We start from the raw sequence: 17,473 nt of genomic DNA, 5'->3' as shown, positions 1-17,473 counted from the left end.
AGGACAGTTCCTTGAAAGCTTTTGGGAACACATGATGACAACGTTCTCTTATAGTTATTTTTACCATAGCGCAGTTGTTGAATGCCCGAAGCTGATTGGTCAGAAAGTGTGCATTGTTTTCCTATAACAGCACAAGTAGTTCCGGCTGTAACAGGAACTATGGGTTAATATGAATGCGCTCGTTCTTAGACGTTATTGTTTCTATAGTAACAGCTCGTGTACGGACGCTCCAAATAAACTAAGACCAATAATAAACAGATTTTAAAACATGTTGTTTAAGAAAGTAGTTCTTATCATCGTTTTTGTGGTGAAGTTTTGTTGTTTTTGTTGTGTGTGTGTGTGTGGACTGTTTGGATTTTCACTAAAGTGTTCTTTATAGAAATATGACGTTATGATTGTGTTGTGCATTTTGGTTCAGAGAATAAATCTTCTAACTTTTAAATATCCCGCAACAGTTCAGGAAACTTTCCCCTTAATGCTCCGGGGACCTTTAAATTACATATATTTGAATCTTTTGAGAATCTTACAGTGACCCAGAATAGTTTGTAGATAATAACATTGCCAAAACATTATGAATCCTTTGGTTTATAACATTTATAACATTCTGGCAATGCTACTTAGGCCTAGTGGATAACAAAGTCAGCATAGTTCCTGAAGTTCTTGAAACTATTATTTTTCTAGCTACAAACTAACATTCCAGGAACACCCATTTCATGTTTTCTTATTGGACGTTCTTAAAGTTCCCCAAAGGTTGTTTTTAGCTTTTATTTTACGTTATAGAATATTAATCAGCAATTAGACGAATCAGAATCCAGAAATCAATAGTGTTGTGGTATACACGTTCCAGTAAACTTGAACACAGGATAGTTTTTATTTGGTCCTGTACTCATTATCTATCACCTTTATCATTGGGAAATTGGAATATATGTCAATCAATATGTTAAAGTTAATAAAATGTTAACTTGCATTAAGGACTTAGAAAAAGCAAAACGGTTAATTCTGAGGTATTTTTATTCACACTGAGATCAGCTATTTTACACATCATTTTAAGTCTTGTGTTCTACAGTCCAGCTCATTAACATGGACTACTATAGGGAACATTACAGTGTACTACTTCTCATTCACAATAAAAAATATATTGAGCTGTTATAAATTAGCTAAAGCAAGGTATATATGACAAAAAGGTCGATTGTGCACATGAATAATTTCATCAGCTTTGAGCTTGTTTCAGAAAAAATCCAGTAATAGGTCAAATCACCAACAATCCAATCCAATCCAATAATTCACGCATGAAGAATGGAACCTTGGAGACTGAATTTGATATTTCTGGAAGAACCCTCTTTAATGTTGTACATGTTTATTATTAGCTGAGCTATTCAGTCCTTCTTCAACAGTTTTCTTGGGGTTTTAGTTACTCAGGCTTCCTTTCTTGCCAGTCCATAGTTCTCTCAGCTCCACCTGACAGCCCAGGTCTCTGAGAGCGGCTTTCGCCACGTCACTGCAGTCCCTGTGAGAGGCCAGCGCCTGACCGATCAGAGCCTCAGCCCCCATTTCCAAAATGGTCTGGTTGAAATCGCTTGTTCGTGACACCAGGTTTCTAAGCAGCATGCACGACTGTTTCTGCAACAGAGTACAGACACTTAACACTTATTCACCTGGTACACACTCAGAGGTGCCAAAGTAATAATATCATAATATCTAAAAACTGTGCTTTGCTATTGAGAAGGAGTTAAGTCATGGTGTTGTGTTTACCTGCACGTTAACTTCAGCTTGATGCATTTTCATGGCCTGCAGTGCGGCCAGAGCTCCTCCACTCTCCATGATGATTTTGCAGTTACTGGGTTTGCGCAGAGCGAGCATGCAGAGAGCAGCACAGCCCTGTTCACACACCTGAGACGTTACGCAGAAACGTTATGTACATCCATACAGAAGTGCTGTAATCACCACCACCATTAAACCCATGGAATTATCTGATCTGGTTTAAACCATATATTACTACAACCGAAGCTTTCTGACTAACATGTGACGTCTGACCAATGTATTTTTAAAAACCTTTTTATCTCCCACATGCTACAGTTTTCATTTTAGCCCCAATCAGGACAGAGTTTTTTTACTTGCACTTCCATCAGATGATAACAGGGAGGGTCACCTGTGCATTACTCATGTGCCGGTTTACCGCCATGACAATAAGCTCTGCCCCGCCTGCATTCACAATGCCGTCTTTGACATCATCGTTGCCAGCAATCGCCCGCAATGCACTCAACACCTGCTTTACAAGGTCCTGGAAGGGGAGAAAAAAAAACAGATCATCAGTTAAATCAGAATAAATACTAAAAGTATAATAAGAATGTGGCTCCAGATGAGGATTTTGCAAACCCAAAATTCTCCCGAAAGGAATTACTGATTGCAGCTTTAATAACATCAGACTTCAAGAAAAAAAAAAATTCCTATATATGATCTCTCACCTGACCGTCCAAGCTGTCCGCTAACAGCGTCATCATGAACTTCAGTCCACCCAAATCCACAATGTCTTGGCAGAACTCATTCCTCACAGCAAGGCGGGACAGAGTGGCACACAGCTCGCTGAGGACCGGCATGTTCTCGGGATGGGCTGTGGTAAAACCGTGAACATTCACATTTCACTATTAAGTAAGGACGGTTCGTGACGTTAATTAAAATAATTATCGACGATGTGATGCGAAACAATAAGAGCACGTCCCGACGTGTTTTGTTCCTCTGCAATCCTGTCCTGATTAGAGACTCCTTCCATAATTGTAATTCCAAAATGGAAAAATAATAATAATAAATAAATCTCACCTTACAGAAAGCTTCACCATATGAACCATTCCATTTTTCTTTGTTAATAATAACACATTTATAAATATGTTGATTATCCCTGTGAAAAGACCCTGTGAATGAGTTTTTACTATAAAGATAGAAAACTAATCAACACCTGAGCAGTCGGATTCAAGAATTAAACAGTGCTGTGGTACAAGAAAAACACATCAGCAAACACCTGCTCTCCTACATGTACACTCCTTAAATGTAATGATTCCAACTTCTCCCCATTACAGTAACAGTTAACAAATGAGATGCAGATCCAAGAAATAAATCTCACCTTTAGCAGCTTCTATTATGACCTTCAGTCCATTGTGCTCCAATACGATCATTTTGGCATGCTCGTGCGCTTGGCCGAAAGGAACCCGCACGTCATCATCAAAGGTCATGACTCTAAGAGCGCTGCAAGCCTCTTTGACCACCTCAGCCCTCTCAATATGGCGTGTTATGGCACTGGTGAGTAAGTTAAGCACCCCGGCCTTCACCAGGCCCTGCCTGTTCTGCTCGTGCTTCAGACAGCAGTGACGCACCGTCCGGATCCCCAGGCAGGTCAATGCTGGATCCTCCTGGTGGCTGCGTAAGGTGTCTATCAAAAAGCTCTGACCCTCGGCGTCCAGAAGATCAGGCTGGCCGTCAGTGAGCACAGAAAGAGCAGCGAGAGTAGCAGAGAGCACTTTGTTGTCTTCACCAGCAGCCTGGCAGCAGGAGAGGAGCGTGGGATAGGCGTCTTCCTGGGCCGCCAGGCATCGCTGAGCAAAGCCGAGGGAGCACTGCTCTGTGAAGAGCTTTAAGCTCTCCACCACGGACATGGACGAGGATTCTAACGCGCTTCTGAGAGACTGCAGAGCCTAGGGGAAGATCAACACATCATTTCACGTACAAAGGACATTACAGCATTTAATTTGTCCTGTTAATGTTAATTAATAATGCCGAGTTTGGGTTACTGTCTGCGCATGTACTGTGTGTCTGTATGGGTTCCCTCTAGGTTTCCTCACATAATCCAGAGACATGCCTGTATGTGGAATGGCAACACTAAATTGCCCATAGGTTTAAATGTGTCTGTATCGTGCTCTGTGATAGACTGGCATCCTTGGAAGCAAGCTGTATTTCCACATCGCACCCAGAGTTCCTGGGACAGTCTCTGGATCCACTACAATCCTGACTAGAATAAAGCGCGTCCTGAAGATAAACAAATCAATAAATGTATGAAGAATTGTTGACAGTTGTAGCTGCTTTGACAGTCTCTCACTTTCTTTCTCTGCCTACCAGCAGCCAATCAGAACAAAGACTTAAGCGTGTCAAACAATGAGAATGAGGAGGTGGCAGAGCTTATTGCACCTTCACTTAAATCACAGGTTCCCAACCCTGGTCCTGGACTACACTCGGGTTAGTGTTTTCACTTCTCTAATACACCTGATTCAACATCAGGGAGGGCGTTTAATAAGATGATGAGATGAATTAGGTGAGTTACAGCACCTTGTGTAAAGCACAAGGACAAATTTCTTGGGACGACAATAAACTAATTGCTCCTATTGATTATTAGCCCTTGGTGGGGGGTGAGCACACCTCCAGGGTTGGGGGTTTGAATCCTGCCTCCGCCCTATGTACGCAGAGCTTGTATCCTCTCCCCATGCTTTCGTGGTTTCCTCCAGGTAATCCAGCTTCCTCCCCTAGTCCAAAGACATGCGTTGTAGGCTGACTGGCATTTCCAGATTGTCTGTAGTGTTTGAATGTGTGTGCAATTATGCCCTGTGATGGGTTCAGGAGTTCCCTGTGTAGGATAAGTGGTATGGAAAATAAATGGATGGATGGATGGATGATTACCCAATCATTATAGAGATGTTTTGCTCAAATGTTTCATGAAATATTTTCTCCCATCACACAGCTATAAAATAAATAAATAAAGAAATAAAGATCAGGTGCAGCAGGAAGAAATAGATGAATCTTCATCATCTTTGTACCTGGAGGACTTCATGAGTTTGATCATCTGTGGTCTCTTCAGAAGATGCTTTCGGTACTGCCTTCACAATATTACTCAGGTCCACACCTTTACAAAAAAAAGAGGCGTTACAACAACAAAAACAAACAAACCATAAATCATCGTTCAGGGAGGTTTGAAACACAAGCTGGTAAAATTACCCTGAGACTCAAACTGCTCGATTGCTTCCTTCAGAGCTTCACTCTCCTCCATGTCGAACTCCTCAATGTTCTCCCTCACCACCGAGTCAAACGTCTCCTGCTTTATTCTCCGTTTCGCCATGTTTGCCGAGTAATGAATAACTAGACAAGGAAAATGATATGAATTATTATAACTATTATAATGTGCTATTTTTACATTACTTTGTAGACCTTGACGTTGCTATTAGTTACACCAATCTCTCAAACACAACAATGAATGGCCATGTCAGTTACTTCTGGTTACATTTAACCAAAAAAAATGAACATTTAAACCTCTAGGTGGTTTTATCTATTCCGAGCACAATCTCTCATTCAAAGCGCTGGATTTCAAACGTTAAAAAAAACAGTTAGTTTAAACGCATCACTGATAACAATCGCGCCACTCACCGCTCCACCCAGCCTGCAGCTCAACGATAAAATCCCACCCAGCTGTGACAAACAGCGCGCTACGATGTAAGAGTTAAGGCAGGTAGGTTAAGCTCAATGGCAATATTTACGCGAGCGGTTGTGAATCCCTAAGCTTGCGTAAGGTCCGTTTGTTAATAAGGCTCGGGTTAAACGTGCAAAATAATATTGAGTTCCGATGTGCAATTTATTTTTAAAAAGACTTTCGCCAATGAATCAATAATCAACAGTGCAATTTAAATAGTATAGCACAATAATACGGTTTAGTAATAAATATGTTTTTCATAAATTATGCTTTTGTATAATATTGTACGAAACGGCATGTGCTATACAGCGCCATCTAGCGAACAGAAATTTTAGATACAACCGCAAAAATCAAAAGTGGAACTTTGCTAGAGTGATTTAAAAAGTTTTAAGCGTCTATTTTTTTTATTTAAAGAGAGATAGCGATTTTTAAGGTATCACATGACAAAAGTTGAAAAGTACCACATGTGAAAAAAGACCTTCATATATGATATACAGCATACTCCGTATCCTGTCTAAATAGTATAGTGGGTTAACGCGGTGAAACGGAGTACAAATCACCGCGTTACACGGGTTCAAAACCCGCGACTCTGTTTCTTGGTCGCGTTGGCTGGTCCATGATGAGAAATCATGCACCACTCTGATGAGCTGATGTATAACCCTACGACAGTCTCTGAGACCAACAATTTTTTTATATTCAATCTGAAAAATAAACTAGCTATAATAATATTTGCTCATATTCCTCTAGGCAGATTTAGCAAATACAGTAACTGGGCATTAAATACGTTGGTAAGCTATTTACCCAGCAAAAACAAAACATTTACAATCCAGTTCCATGTTTTTTGTTTTGTTTTTTAACCATGTCATAATATTCTATTTTGGTCAACAAAGTCAACAACAAAGGTTTTCCAAACCTTAGGGGAACTTAAACCCCACCTTGTTCTCTTATGTTACATGACAACGGAGAAGGAAAGGTTGCACAAGTTTGCTTTTATTTTTTGAATGAATGGTCTTTAGGAATAAAGAAATGTCTCAGAACGTTATGAAGGATGAGGAGGAGGAGGAGGAGGTAGAAGAGAAAGAGGCGGTAGAGGAGGATGTACAGGAGAAGGATAAGAGGGCGGAGGAAGTAGAGGAGAAGGTTGAGAGGGCGGAGGAAGTAGAGGAGAAGGTTGAGAGGGCGGAGGAAGTAGAGGAGAAGGTTGAAAGGGAGGATCTAGAGGAGAAGGATAAGAGGGAGGAGGAGGTAGAGGAAAAGGATGAGGTAGAAGAGAAGGAGGAGGTAGAGGAGGATGAGGTAGAGGAGAATTATGAGAGGGAGAAAGACAAGGAGTTAGAGCATGAGGAAAAGATGGAAAACTAGAAATCTCCAGATAATTGCAGAGACGTGGTTGTCAAATTATAAAGCAATTACGCAATACAGCTTACCTCTGTTAATCCAATCTTTACATACTTAACATAAATCTTAAAACTATAAAATATCAATAAGATCCAAAATAAAAATAAAGAAATACACATTCCCTGCTTTGTTCATTTTTATACGAGTTCATCTCCCCAACATTACAGTCACGCATGCAAACATCAGCTCAGACACACACACTTCTTTTTAAATACAGACCAGCTTTATTTATGATGCTGCTTTCAGCCCAGCTTCCAAACCAAACATTTATCTTCACCTAGGAAATTAAACAAATCTCTCTCTCACACACACAACCAAAAAAAAACAACAACAAAAAAAACCTTTTCTGTGCAGTTTAGGTTCACTGTGTCCCTACATTCACGAGCAGGTCATCATGAACACAACACTAGCTGTCGGAGTAAATGAATAACACTTGCATTTAACAACCTTTTTATTTAATAGCATTGTACACACATACGAGGTGATGTCAGTATTTTACAGTTTGATGCTGGTTATATAGAAATGAAAACCCTGATTTAATCTCACCAAAAGAAAAGTAACAGTTCGAAACATGAACCTGTCGAGCTACATGAATGATTTAGTGTTACAATACCTGTCCGTTTATTTATTTATTTTTAAATAAACGCACATGGGCTATCGGATAGACGTGGTATCTTATAGATGTGTTAAGGATGAGCAACAGAGGCTCAGTGTAGTAGGTGACAGTGGGTGGTGGACTAGAATCCGGTTAAACAGCATTTGGTCATTCTATATTCGTGTCAGTAACAGAAATAAAATAAATAAAAAAATTAACACAATCCAGCCTGAATTTGTACAAAAAAAAAAAAAGAAATGTTTTTTCCCCTCATTTCTGTTACTGACATGAATAAAGAATGACCAAAATGTACATGGATCTTTATGTATGTGAAATTTCACTGCAACACACAAGTAGACAGGTTTAACAGCTGATTATGCGACAGTCCATTCAAACAGTTGGTTTTTTTTTTTTTTTACCATGGCCTATGAGAACTCACTGTATTATATGATAAGTGAGTGACCGCTGAGATGAGGATTTAATACATCAGGTCCGACAAAAGCAGAGGGCTGTTGCTCCACCTTTGAAGGACTCTTCCGTGTGCTAATTTACACAACGGCCTACGCTGAACTACAGAGCTGTACGCTTGGCTTAAAGATGATTGAGTGTTGTTAACTGGCTGTGAAGGAGGTATTCTAAGCACAATATTTTGGCACAGAATATAAGGGAACCTGAGCTTGCAGAATTCCCCTGCATCCTAGAAATGCTTCCGATCCTGATCTCGCTTCCCCTGCTGGCATAACCCTAACCCTAACCCGAGCTGTGATTAATCCAGAAAACGTTTTTCCTCAGTTTTGTCCCTACTAAAGAGATGCTGAAAGAGCTGTTAAAGACAGGAAACTCAGTAACAGCTTGATCCAGTTAAACAGCCTCGAGGTCAGTCTGCTGGTGAATAGTTCACAGCCTATGGGTTCTATTATAAATCAACATGGACAAATTAGGCTGCTTCAATCAGTAAGCACGCAGATTATCTCTGTGCAGCTTTTTCAGAAAGTGCAGGTGAAGGTGTACGACTCTAAACATCTCTGCCGTCCACTAGATTACTCACCGAGTTCAGCTCTTCCAGTTACAGACTAGTTAACAAAACTGGAAGTACATCAGTGAGCTATTTTGTAACACAGCCCAAAACCCCTGGAATACAGAAGAATTGGATGGTCATTATGTGTAGAAGATGACCTCGGGGATCTGTCCATCCTCGACAGAAGTGCCGTTGTTGTTGCCGGCAGCGTAGCAGAAGGTGAAGCAGGTTTTGGTGCCGGAGCCTGCGGACTCGTGAGTAACTTTCCGCATGCCTTTGGTGCCATAGTGGGAGTCTGGACCCTGGAAGAGCCAAGAAAAACACCACACACACACACACACACACAATCCTAATTCACCAAAACAACATGATTTAAGTGATAACTGTCAGTAGAAATGTGATAAAGATTTGAATCCTTGGCCTTTTTTTCTACGGTTTCCAAATCTCATCTTAGTAACACAGTGTAGTAAGACAGTGTGTTACTACTAGAAATTAATAATGCAACAAACAGTATCAAGTCAATTTAGCCTTACATTTGTGCAAAGACTGCCTATACCAACAGCTCTTATTTGCACATATACATGTATTGATTTGGCAGACCTCTTTACCCAAATCAGAAAGGAACTAGATTCATCATCAGACCGGTCAACCCCAAAGAAGTAGGAGTTGTTCAGTCATTATTCTCTTTCATACCAACATTGGTTGAAATTTCAGTGAGTCCCTCATACAGTTGTGGTCAGGTGAATTATACGCCTTGCAGAAGCTACAAAAAGTTTTTTTTTTTTTTTCTTTATTTAGTGCTGCCCTGAATAAACTATTTCACATAACACATGTTTACTTATAGTCCACAAGACACATTAATAACTGAATTTACACAAGTGAACCAGTATATAAGTTTACACACGCTTGATTCTTAAGACCATGTGTCATTACCTGGTTGATCAGCGACCGTGATTATGTTTTGTGATAGTTGTTCATGTCCCTTGTTTGGCCTGAGCAGTTAAACTGCCCACTGTTCTTCAGAAATATCCTCCAGGTCCTGCACATTCTTTGCTTTTCCAGCATAGTCTGCATATTTAATCCTTTCCAACAGCGGCTATATGATTTTAAGATCCATCTTTTCACACTGAGGACAACTGAGGGACTCGAACACAACTATTACAAAAGGTGCAAACATTCACCGATGCTTAAGAAGGCAACACGATACATTAAGAACCATGGGGGGTGTAAATTTTTGAACAGGATGAAACAGGATTTTTCTGAAGGACAGTGGGCAGTTTAACTGCACAGGACACTTAAGGGACTCATGAGCAACTATCACAAAACATCAATCAAGCGTGTGTAAACTACTGAACTGGTTCATTTGTATAAATTCAGTTATTATTGTGTTTTGTGGACTATATGTAAACATCTGTTATATGAAATAGCTTCTTTAGGGCAATACTAAATAAATACTGAATAAAATCTTTTTCTTTTAATGCAATTTTTATGATTCCTCTTTTTAAAAAGACAAAACAAAATTAACATTTTGCAAATTCTGCAAGGCGTATGTAAACTTATGACCTCGATTTATAATTAACTAAATATTACGTTAACTGATGTATAGTTAACTATATACTTCTCTAACGTTAGGCAGGTTTGAAAATATATTTATAGATTTTATTTCCCTTTAATAAATTCAAAACATTCTCCATTTACCTTGACAGAAAGCGAGGGCATCAGTGGATCTTTCAAGTGGAGAAATTGAGTCAATACGGCCAAACATTACTAATGTGAGATGGGGGAACACCGGAGTAACTGACAATCATTCCAGATTCGTATGTAGACTGATTGATCTGCTGGGTTTTTTTTTTTTTTATAGGTGGCAAAAAAGAATACTTCTGAAGGTCTTCTGGTATATTTTATGAGTAATAACTCATACTAGCATACTCCAATGATAAAATATGGAACTCCTATGCAAATCCAACGTACCACATGGAATCGCAAGATCAGAGTCCCATGCGCGGCGAGTCATACCTTAAGAGTGGCGCAGGCTGTGTAGTTTACATTGGGCAGAACCTCCACCGGCTCTTTGAACATGACCCTGAAGGTGCTCGCTGACCCGTCACAACTGAAACCCGTGTCGTTCTGACCAAGGATTGTATTACTGTCTGTGTGAATGATCTGACAAGATTGCAAAAAAAAAAACCCAAAAAACCCCAGAATAAACACATCATTACAAATCCATTATTCGCATTATCACTTTAAAAAAAAAATAATAATAATAACACTTCAAAATGAGCAAAAGATTCAAGGAACGCTACCTGTATGTTGACCTGATAGTCTGTGGGTCCGTGTATAGACCCGTACAGTCCAAAACCCACAACAAATATCCTGCGGTTTACACAGAACCTGCCATAGAACAGAAAGAGAAACAGAAATTAAGGAATTCTGAAAAAATAAAAATGGACAAACATTGTGTAATGTGTAAGCAGCATGTCTGTGCAGGTCTCAGAAACTGTGATAGGTTTGTCCATCAGCTCATCAGAGTGGTGCATGATCTCTCATCACAGACCAGACAACACTGCAGTATACATTGAAAAACTTTTAAAATTGGAAATCCATAGTGGTGTAACAGTTCATAACATTCATGGTTTGGTGATATCATCAGTTTTTGGGCTACTGATTGGTTATAAAAGTATGTTGTGTGTGTGTGTGTGTGTGTGTGTGTGTGTGTGTGTGTGTGTGTGTGTGTATAAAGCTGTAGTGTTCCTCTTACCCTTAGTGCCTGAAAAAAAATCACGGTATGATAAGTGCTATTTAACAGAATTAGATTAGATTTAGTCTCTTGGAAGTTGTTATGAGTGAGTGAGTGAGTGATTGGGTTTGTTCTGACCGGATACGATCACTGGTCCCACTGTATCCCCAGCGGCTCTCCACCTGGGCGAAGCGCGTGATGCTGCACTCTTTCCCACGCAGACAGCAGCGGGGCCGGTCGATGAACTCCACTCGCGGTTTGGGGTTCACTGTGAAGTGGAGGAACAGACTGACCACCTCCCTGTCTGTCAGAATTCCTGACTGAGCAGGACCTGCACACAGCGAAATTAATAACATACACCACTGCAGGACGACACATGAAGGTAGGTCCCAAAGCATGGTGTTGAATTCCACCCTATTCGACTAATCTTTCATCCCTTTGTGACTTGTGCAGAGAAAGCTGTGGGTAAGAGTGCATGCAGGGACATACCTGCTGCAAACTCCTCTATGGTCATTAGAGGGAAGCGGATGAGGGTCAGGGCTTTCCCCAGAACGCGCCTCTTGTTCTCAGGTGTGGGCTGCAGCTGCTGCCGGTGAGCCTCAGCCTCGGCCCAACGCACCGCCGCTCCAAACAACCGAATCTCCCGTACCCCGAGTGTGTCCCGCTCCAGCACGGCTACAAGCGTGTCTGAGAAACAACAGCAGCACGACAAAATAAAAATCGATTTATTTATTTTTTTAAATCTACAGAACATTATTACAATATTACCACTGCACAATCATGAATTGCACCATTATTCGGATTGAAATATAAAAACTGAGTTTGACGATACTTTGATTTAATATCTATATAAAAACTGAATAGCAAAAACATATCACTCGTATCTGAATAGGAAAAAAAAACATACATTATAATAATAGCCCAAAAAAAATCCTAAAATCATTTGCTTCCAATCAAAGTTGGTAAATGTTTGTTTATACTCTAGATATAAGGCAGTGCATTAAAAAGAAACGGCACTTCTTGCGGTCACTGAACCTCGATTCAAAGTCATAAACAAGTCGAACTCGAAGGGTAACAGCTTCGATGGAGATGCCTCTCCATACCATCACCACCTAATCTAACCCAAGTCTAATCCTTCATGTTATTAATGTGCATGCCAGAACTACCTTTCAAATATACTACACATGTGAAGAAAAACTATTTCAGACATTTGACCATGCTGTGACCTCGACCCTGTTTTCAATTCCGTCACAATGATAATTCCATATGAATCCTACAATCATGCAACCACTTGAATTCTTGAGATAGCATGCGAACGAGAATCTCGGACAGACGCACAGACACACCGATGCCTGGCCGGATGGTAAATAAAAAGAAAAAACAGACAGAGATGAAAATAGGCCTTGAGTTCCTGTCTGTGAAAATGTAAGCCTCATCTTTGTATGACAAACAAAAAAGAAGCTATGGAAGAAAAACGATTTCAGAGATTTGACCTTGCTGTGACCTCGATCCTGTTTGGAACGATTCCGAAACCTAATCAGGTCATCTGCTGGTTCACACATTGGGTAGTGTGTGAATGAGTGCGTGATTGTGCCCTACTATGTATTGGCACCCCGTCCAGGGTGTCCCCTGCCTTGTGTATGATGAGCGGCACAGAAATGGACGATGGATGAATGGATCTTTTCCAGGGTATGGTTTGTTTGTTTTCTTCCATACGATTGGTATTTTTGGGTTTAACCTGCTAGCTGATGACTGATCCTCAGTCCTCATTCTTCTCAACCTGTCAGCAGCCTTTGATAGCAATTCTTCATCTTCACGCTTGCTAAATTAGGAATTGATATCTACTCTCCCAACTGACTTGTCATATCAACAGGATCAATCCAATCACATAACACTCAAGAAGTTCACTTTCATCTCCTCACAGCCTCAATTCTGGAGGATCAGGTACGTTGTCTCGTTGTATCTTTGACATTATACAAGTTACTCTGTATAAGAGTGTCTGCTAAATACGACTAAACATAAATGAAGTCACATGTCAACAGAAAAACGGGTGCCGGTTCTCATGTACGTACCCAGATCTATATCTGTGAAGCCTTCAGCAGCCAGAGCATCACCTGTGTTCTTGTCAATGTTCTCGAGGCACAGACTGGCCAGCTGAGGCTCGTCAAAAAGCCTGGCCTAGAGAAATAAAACAACATTGAACAAGACAGTGACAAAAATATTATTTACAATATAGTTAGTGAAATTATTTAGTCCGCCCCCCCTTTCCATAAAAGGCGACTAACAGCTTTTGAGGTTCACCGAAACAGCATTAGTTCTAAAAACAAAAATGACAAACTGCTCCTTAAGCATACTATAAAAATTCAAACATAGAACTTTCAAATTCAACTTGAGCGTATACAGAGATTGCTGTAAAGGTTTGCGCAGTCGTGCCTGTGTGAGGAGCATGAACGCATTGTCGGCCCGCAGGTTCTTCTTCAGGAACTCCACACAGTGAGCCTCCAGCGCCGGGACTGCGTATTTCTTTGCCGTGTACAGAGTGGTCATCACAGTCTCGGGTCCGATTTGAACCTCGTCGGAGTATAAGAACCTGAACAGGAAATATTTTCATTAAAAAATCACACACGTTCAAGCGTGACTGCTGGAAGTGTCGGTGCATACTGCGCAATCCTAATTGTAAAGGCACTAAAAACTATAACGACCAAATAGCTCTAACAGGATAAAATCTTACTTGAGCAAAGCCAGGAAAGCAGCAGGCTCCACATCTGGCAGCTCGATCTCTGTGGATGTGGTGGCCATGCCTCCGTTAAACATGGCATCAAATACAGCACTGCCAACTGCCAAAACAAACCTGCAAAAATAACAACAAAGTGACTTATACACAATTATATAAAATTCTGGTGCACATTCATATAATCATCTAAACAGTCTTGGCTGTGTAGCTGCCAATTAACACACAAGATAACGACATTACAAACAAACCTTGACTTCTTAGGCATAAGATGTGCCCAGTTATACAAGTTATACAACACATGATATGCAACACAATATTTGGGTTTCATGTGTTGTTGTACCGAAAAGATAACAATACTGCAATTCTAGTCAAAGTCTATAGTTTATCATACGGTTTATCAAAGGTGTTGATTAACTTTCTATAACAGCAGCTCTGACAATAGTGCCAGCTGTAATTCAGCTCACAGGTTTAATTTAACATGCTCATTCTAATATTAGTTATTGTTTCTATAGTAACAGCATCCTCAGGGACCTGTAGGACAGGGGTATGACGGGCATCTCATGTAAACTGATATTTTATTATTATTTTTTTTTAATTTTTAAGAAAAGGTGTTTAAAACATTTTCCACAAGAAAACGTTTATTTTGTGCTTTTGGAAGGAGTCGCCAGTGTCAGTGTTTTGTAATAATCAGCAGCTTGTTTTTCCGCCATGGGAGTGTATTCAGGACAGAAGACTATTTTTTGCTTTGTAGTTTCTCTGTAATATGACGAGCAACATTTTCATCTTATTAACTTAGACATTTTTAAAAAAGAGGCTCTAAAACAATAAACGTAACCATAAAAGGATTTTTAAAAATGTGTTGTCATTCACAGCAAACTGATAAGGAATACAACACTTTGGGATAGGGTTGGTTAAATAAATAAATAAATAAATAGATAAATATATAAGTAAGTAAGTAAGTAAATGACGATTCTACGATTTTAATCAATCTTCAATTTAACAAAACGATATCGATGGGTATTACGAGCAATTTGGCGATTCGATTCATATTGATATGGTTTCGATTCGACAGATACCCATTAAATATAGGATTCGATATTCAATACCCAATATTATCTGTAGTTTGCCTCTCATCCTGAACGTCACCATCTTTCATGATTTGAATTTTGAAAACAGTTTTATTTCTTAAACATGCTTCAATTGTTAATGAATTTCACTGTTGCACATTTACAACATTTTTCAGCTTTATTATTTTTACAGTAATGTGCAGTTTGTGCTTACCTTGTGTGCATCGTATGCACATATTTATGCTTTCTTGGTACAACATTGGTTACTCAAAGTAAAAAGTAATTAAACATAATTGTGTGGGCCCTATTGTTAATGTAAATGTGTATTTCAGTAATATAGCTAAATAGGAGGGTTTCATTTATATCAAAACATGGATTCCATGTCTGCAAAACTAACATTTTTAAGTGAAATACTGATAACTAATTAATATTAAATCAAAATTTAATTTAATCCATATAAATAAGATTCGAATGGCCAAATTAGTCACAATACCCAGCCCTACTTTGGGATGTGGTGTTATAAAAAGATTGCAAAAATCAGAGACACTCTCCATTTGTTTGTGTTGTGGATGTTAAATCTCTGTATATAGGTCTTGGAAGAAACTTTTGTTAGACCGTTGGATATTTGTAAAGTGTTATTGCTGATATATTGTGATATATTGCACAACCAATTACTGACACATACCCAGCTGCTAGAAAAGGTTTAGATAACAAAAGCTGATAACTTTTAGGTAATGTCACAATAAACACAATGTTGTACAGTAATGAGTTACCTGTGAGCAGGTATACGCTGTACTCCCATCCCTTTCCCCACCAGAAAGTGCACGTCGCTTAGCACCTCGTTATTGAAGAGAAACGCAAACCTTTCCTTCACAGTACTTTTTGTCGCTTGCCAGTTATACACGGGCTCTCGGTAAACCAGAACCGCTGCTGCAGCCGGAGGGGCAGAAAGTGAGGAGTGGGTCGCAGGGGCCGGTACTGAATTTGACGCTGGTCCCATCATGTTCGACGCCACTGCGGCCGCCATTGACCCCCCGACCGCCCCCGTTATCACCGAGCCCTGAGCCACGGCCTGCGGGAGAGAGTTGCGCATATTCGGCGGAAGCCCAGAGGCTACACCGCTGCTTTCGGAGCCGTTAGGCCCTGGCTGTGGATTCGAGCGTCTCGTCGCGCTCTGTGAGCTTCCGGTCGCCCCGATGGATCCTCCGTTACTTGCTGCCAAAGTATAGGTACTGTTACTCGGTTGACTGTTACCCAGCGGACCGGGAGAGGGGAAATTTAAACACGGGGCCCGACCACCGTTCTCTCCAGCAGCCATCTTGGACTTCAACTTCTCCCTTCAAGGTCTGATAAGGTAAACAAGTTGTTTTCACAACACCCGTATTGTGACAAGCCGACGATTGGCTAGCGTTCAGAGTGACACGCGGGTCAGCGAATGTACAGGTCAGTGGTATATTATCAGCCAATCATAGAGCAGGAGGCGGGTTGTCATGAACCAATACTAGCGCAGGAGGCGGGACTCGTCGGAATACCATTTGGGGGGGAAATGAGGTCACACATAGCCTCCTTTATTAATATAGTTAAAAATGAAACGCAATAGAGTTTACCAGATTTTAAGTTTGATGTATGAATGAAATTATTGTTAGGGTAATGTAACTTTTTTATAATGATACCTACAATATCTTAATAACAGCAACAACTAATAATAATAATCATAATAATCATCACCATAATATTAATAACAACTATAATAATAATAATAATAATAATAATAATAATAATAATAATAATAATAATAATAATCTATCCATCTATTTTCAGATGAGATTAAATTAGCAGTCCATAAAATGGCCAATAACAAGGCCACTGGGCCTGATGACATACCGTCAGAGTTGTGGAAGAGGTTAGGAGAAACGGGAGTTTATTTCCTGACAACCTTGTTCAACAGAATTCTTGATGACGGCATTCCAACTGCATGGTGAAAAAGCTACCTAGTGCCTTTTTACAAAAACAAAGTTTACATAAGACTCTGTGGGAACTACAGGGCTATGAAATTGATATCACAAACCTTTAAAATCTGGGAACGGGTAATAAATAGAAGATTGTTGCATCTACCTAATGTCACTGAGAACCAGTGCGGAATTGTCATCATCTTCATCATCACAATCCGTTGCTAGGTCTGTGGAAAAAAATCAGTCCAAAAAGGAGCCCAGCACCAAAACTCTTAATATCCCCATCCCAAACCACTTTTAATTCAACATCTTGGATATTATTACAAAAGTACTATAGGCAGTTATTTAAAAGTAATATCATGCAATACTTTTTGATTATTATGCGACCTGTAGTTGAATAGGAAAGTGTTTGTACATAATATTGACCAGAATACATAGTTCATGGATAGCCAAAATAAATATATGCATTTGATAGTATTCACTGTCCCACTGAATAAATGTTTATGATGTTTTATTGTTTTATTGA

The 17,473-nt window shown here is 39.8% G+C and overlaps 2 protein-coding genes across 4 annotated transcripts; both read right to left on the bottom strand.

The window, feature by feature from the left end:
• Positions 1–993: 993 nt before the first annotated feature.
• Positions 994–5,547, bottom strand: armc6 (armadillo repeat containing 6). 2 transcript variants are annotated; one of them, XM_017494971.3, is made up of 8 exons: positions 5,404–5,547; positions 4,978–5,118; positions 4,800–4,885; positions 3,119–3,686; positions 2,466–2,611; positions 2,150–2,281; positions 1,753–1,890; positions 994–1,620 (listed from the first exon to the last, which is right to left on the bottom strand). In XM_017494971.3, the coding sequence occupies exons 2-8, from the start codon at positions 5,096–5,098 to the stop codon at positions 1,408–1,410; spliced, it is 1,404 nt and encodes a 467-aa protein (XP_017350460.1). In that variant the 5' UTR covers positions 5,099–5,118; positions 5,404–5,547; the 3' UTR covers positions 994–1,407. The 2 variants fall into 2 exon arrangements, with proteins under 2 accessions (XP_017350460.1, XP_017350461.1); XM_017494972.3 differs by lacking the exon at positions 5,404–5,547 and adding an exon at positions 5,290–5,395.
• A 1,498-nt stretch (positions 5,548–7,045) lies between these two features.
• Positions 7,046–16,354, bottom strand: LOC108280761 (BTB/POZ domain-containing protein 2). Of its 2 annotated transcripts, none has more exons than XM_017496139.3 (9): positions 15,769–16,354; positions 13,926–14,045; positions 13,628–13,784; positions 13,267–13,372; positions 11,684–11,881; positions 11,333–11,525; positions 10,761–10,848; positions 10,474–10,620; positions 7,046–8,759 (listed from the first exon to the last, which is right to left on the bottom strand). In XM_017496139.3, the coding sequence occupies exons 1-9, from the start codon at positions 16,311–16,313 to the stop codon at positions 8,598–8,600; spliced, it is 1,716 nt and encodes a 571-aa protein (XP_017351628.1). In that variant the 5' UTR covers positions 16,314–16,354; the 3' UTR covers positions 7,046–8,597. The 2 variants fall into 2 exon arrangements, with proteins under 2 accessions (XP_017351628.1, XP_017351629.1); XM_017496140.3 differs by having other exon boundaries at positions 11,333–11,462.
• Positions 16,355–17,473: the final 1,119 nt, after the last annotated feature.

This window comes from Ictalurus punctatus, chromosome 20 (assembly GCF_001660625.3).
Source record: "Ictalurus punctatus breed USDA103 chromosome 20, Coco_2.0, whole genome shotgun sequence".
Lineage (NCBI taxonomy): Eukaryota > Metazoa > Chordata > Actinopteri > Siluriformes > Ictaluridae > Ictalurus > Ictalurus punctatus.
This window is presented reverse-complemented; position numbering and strand designations above follow the sequence as displayed.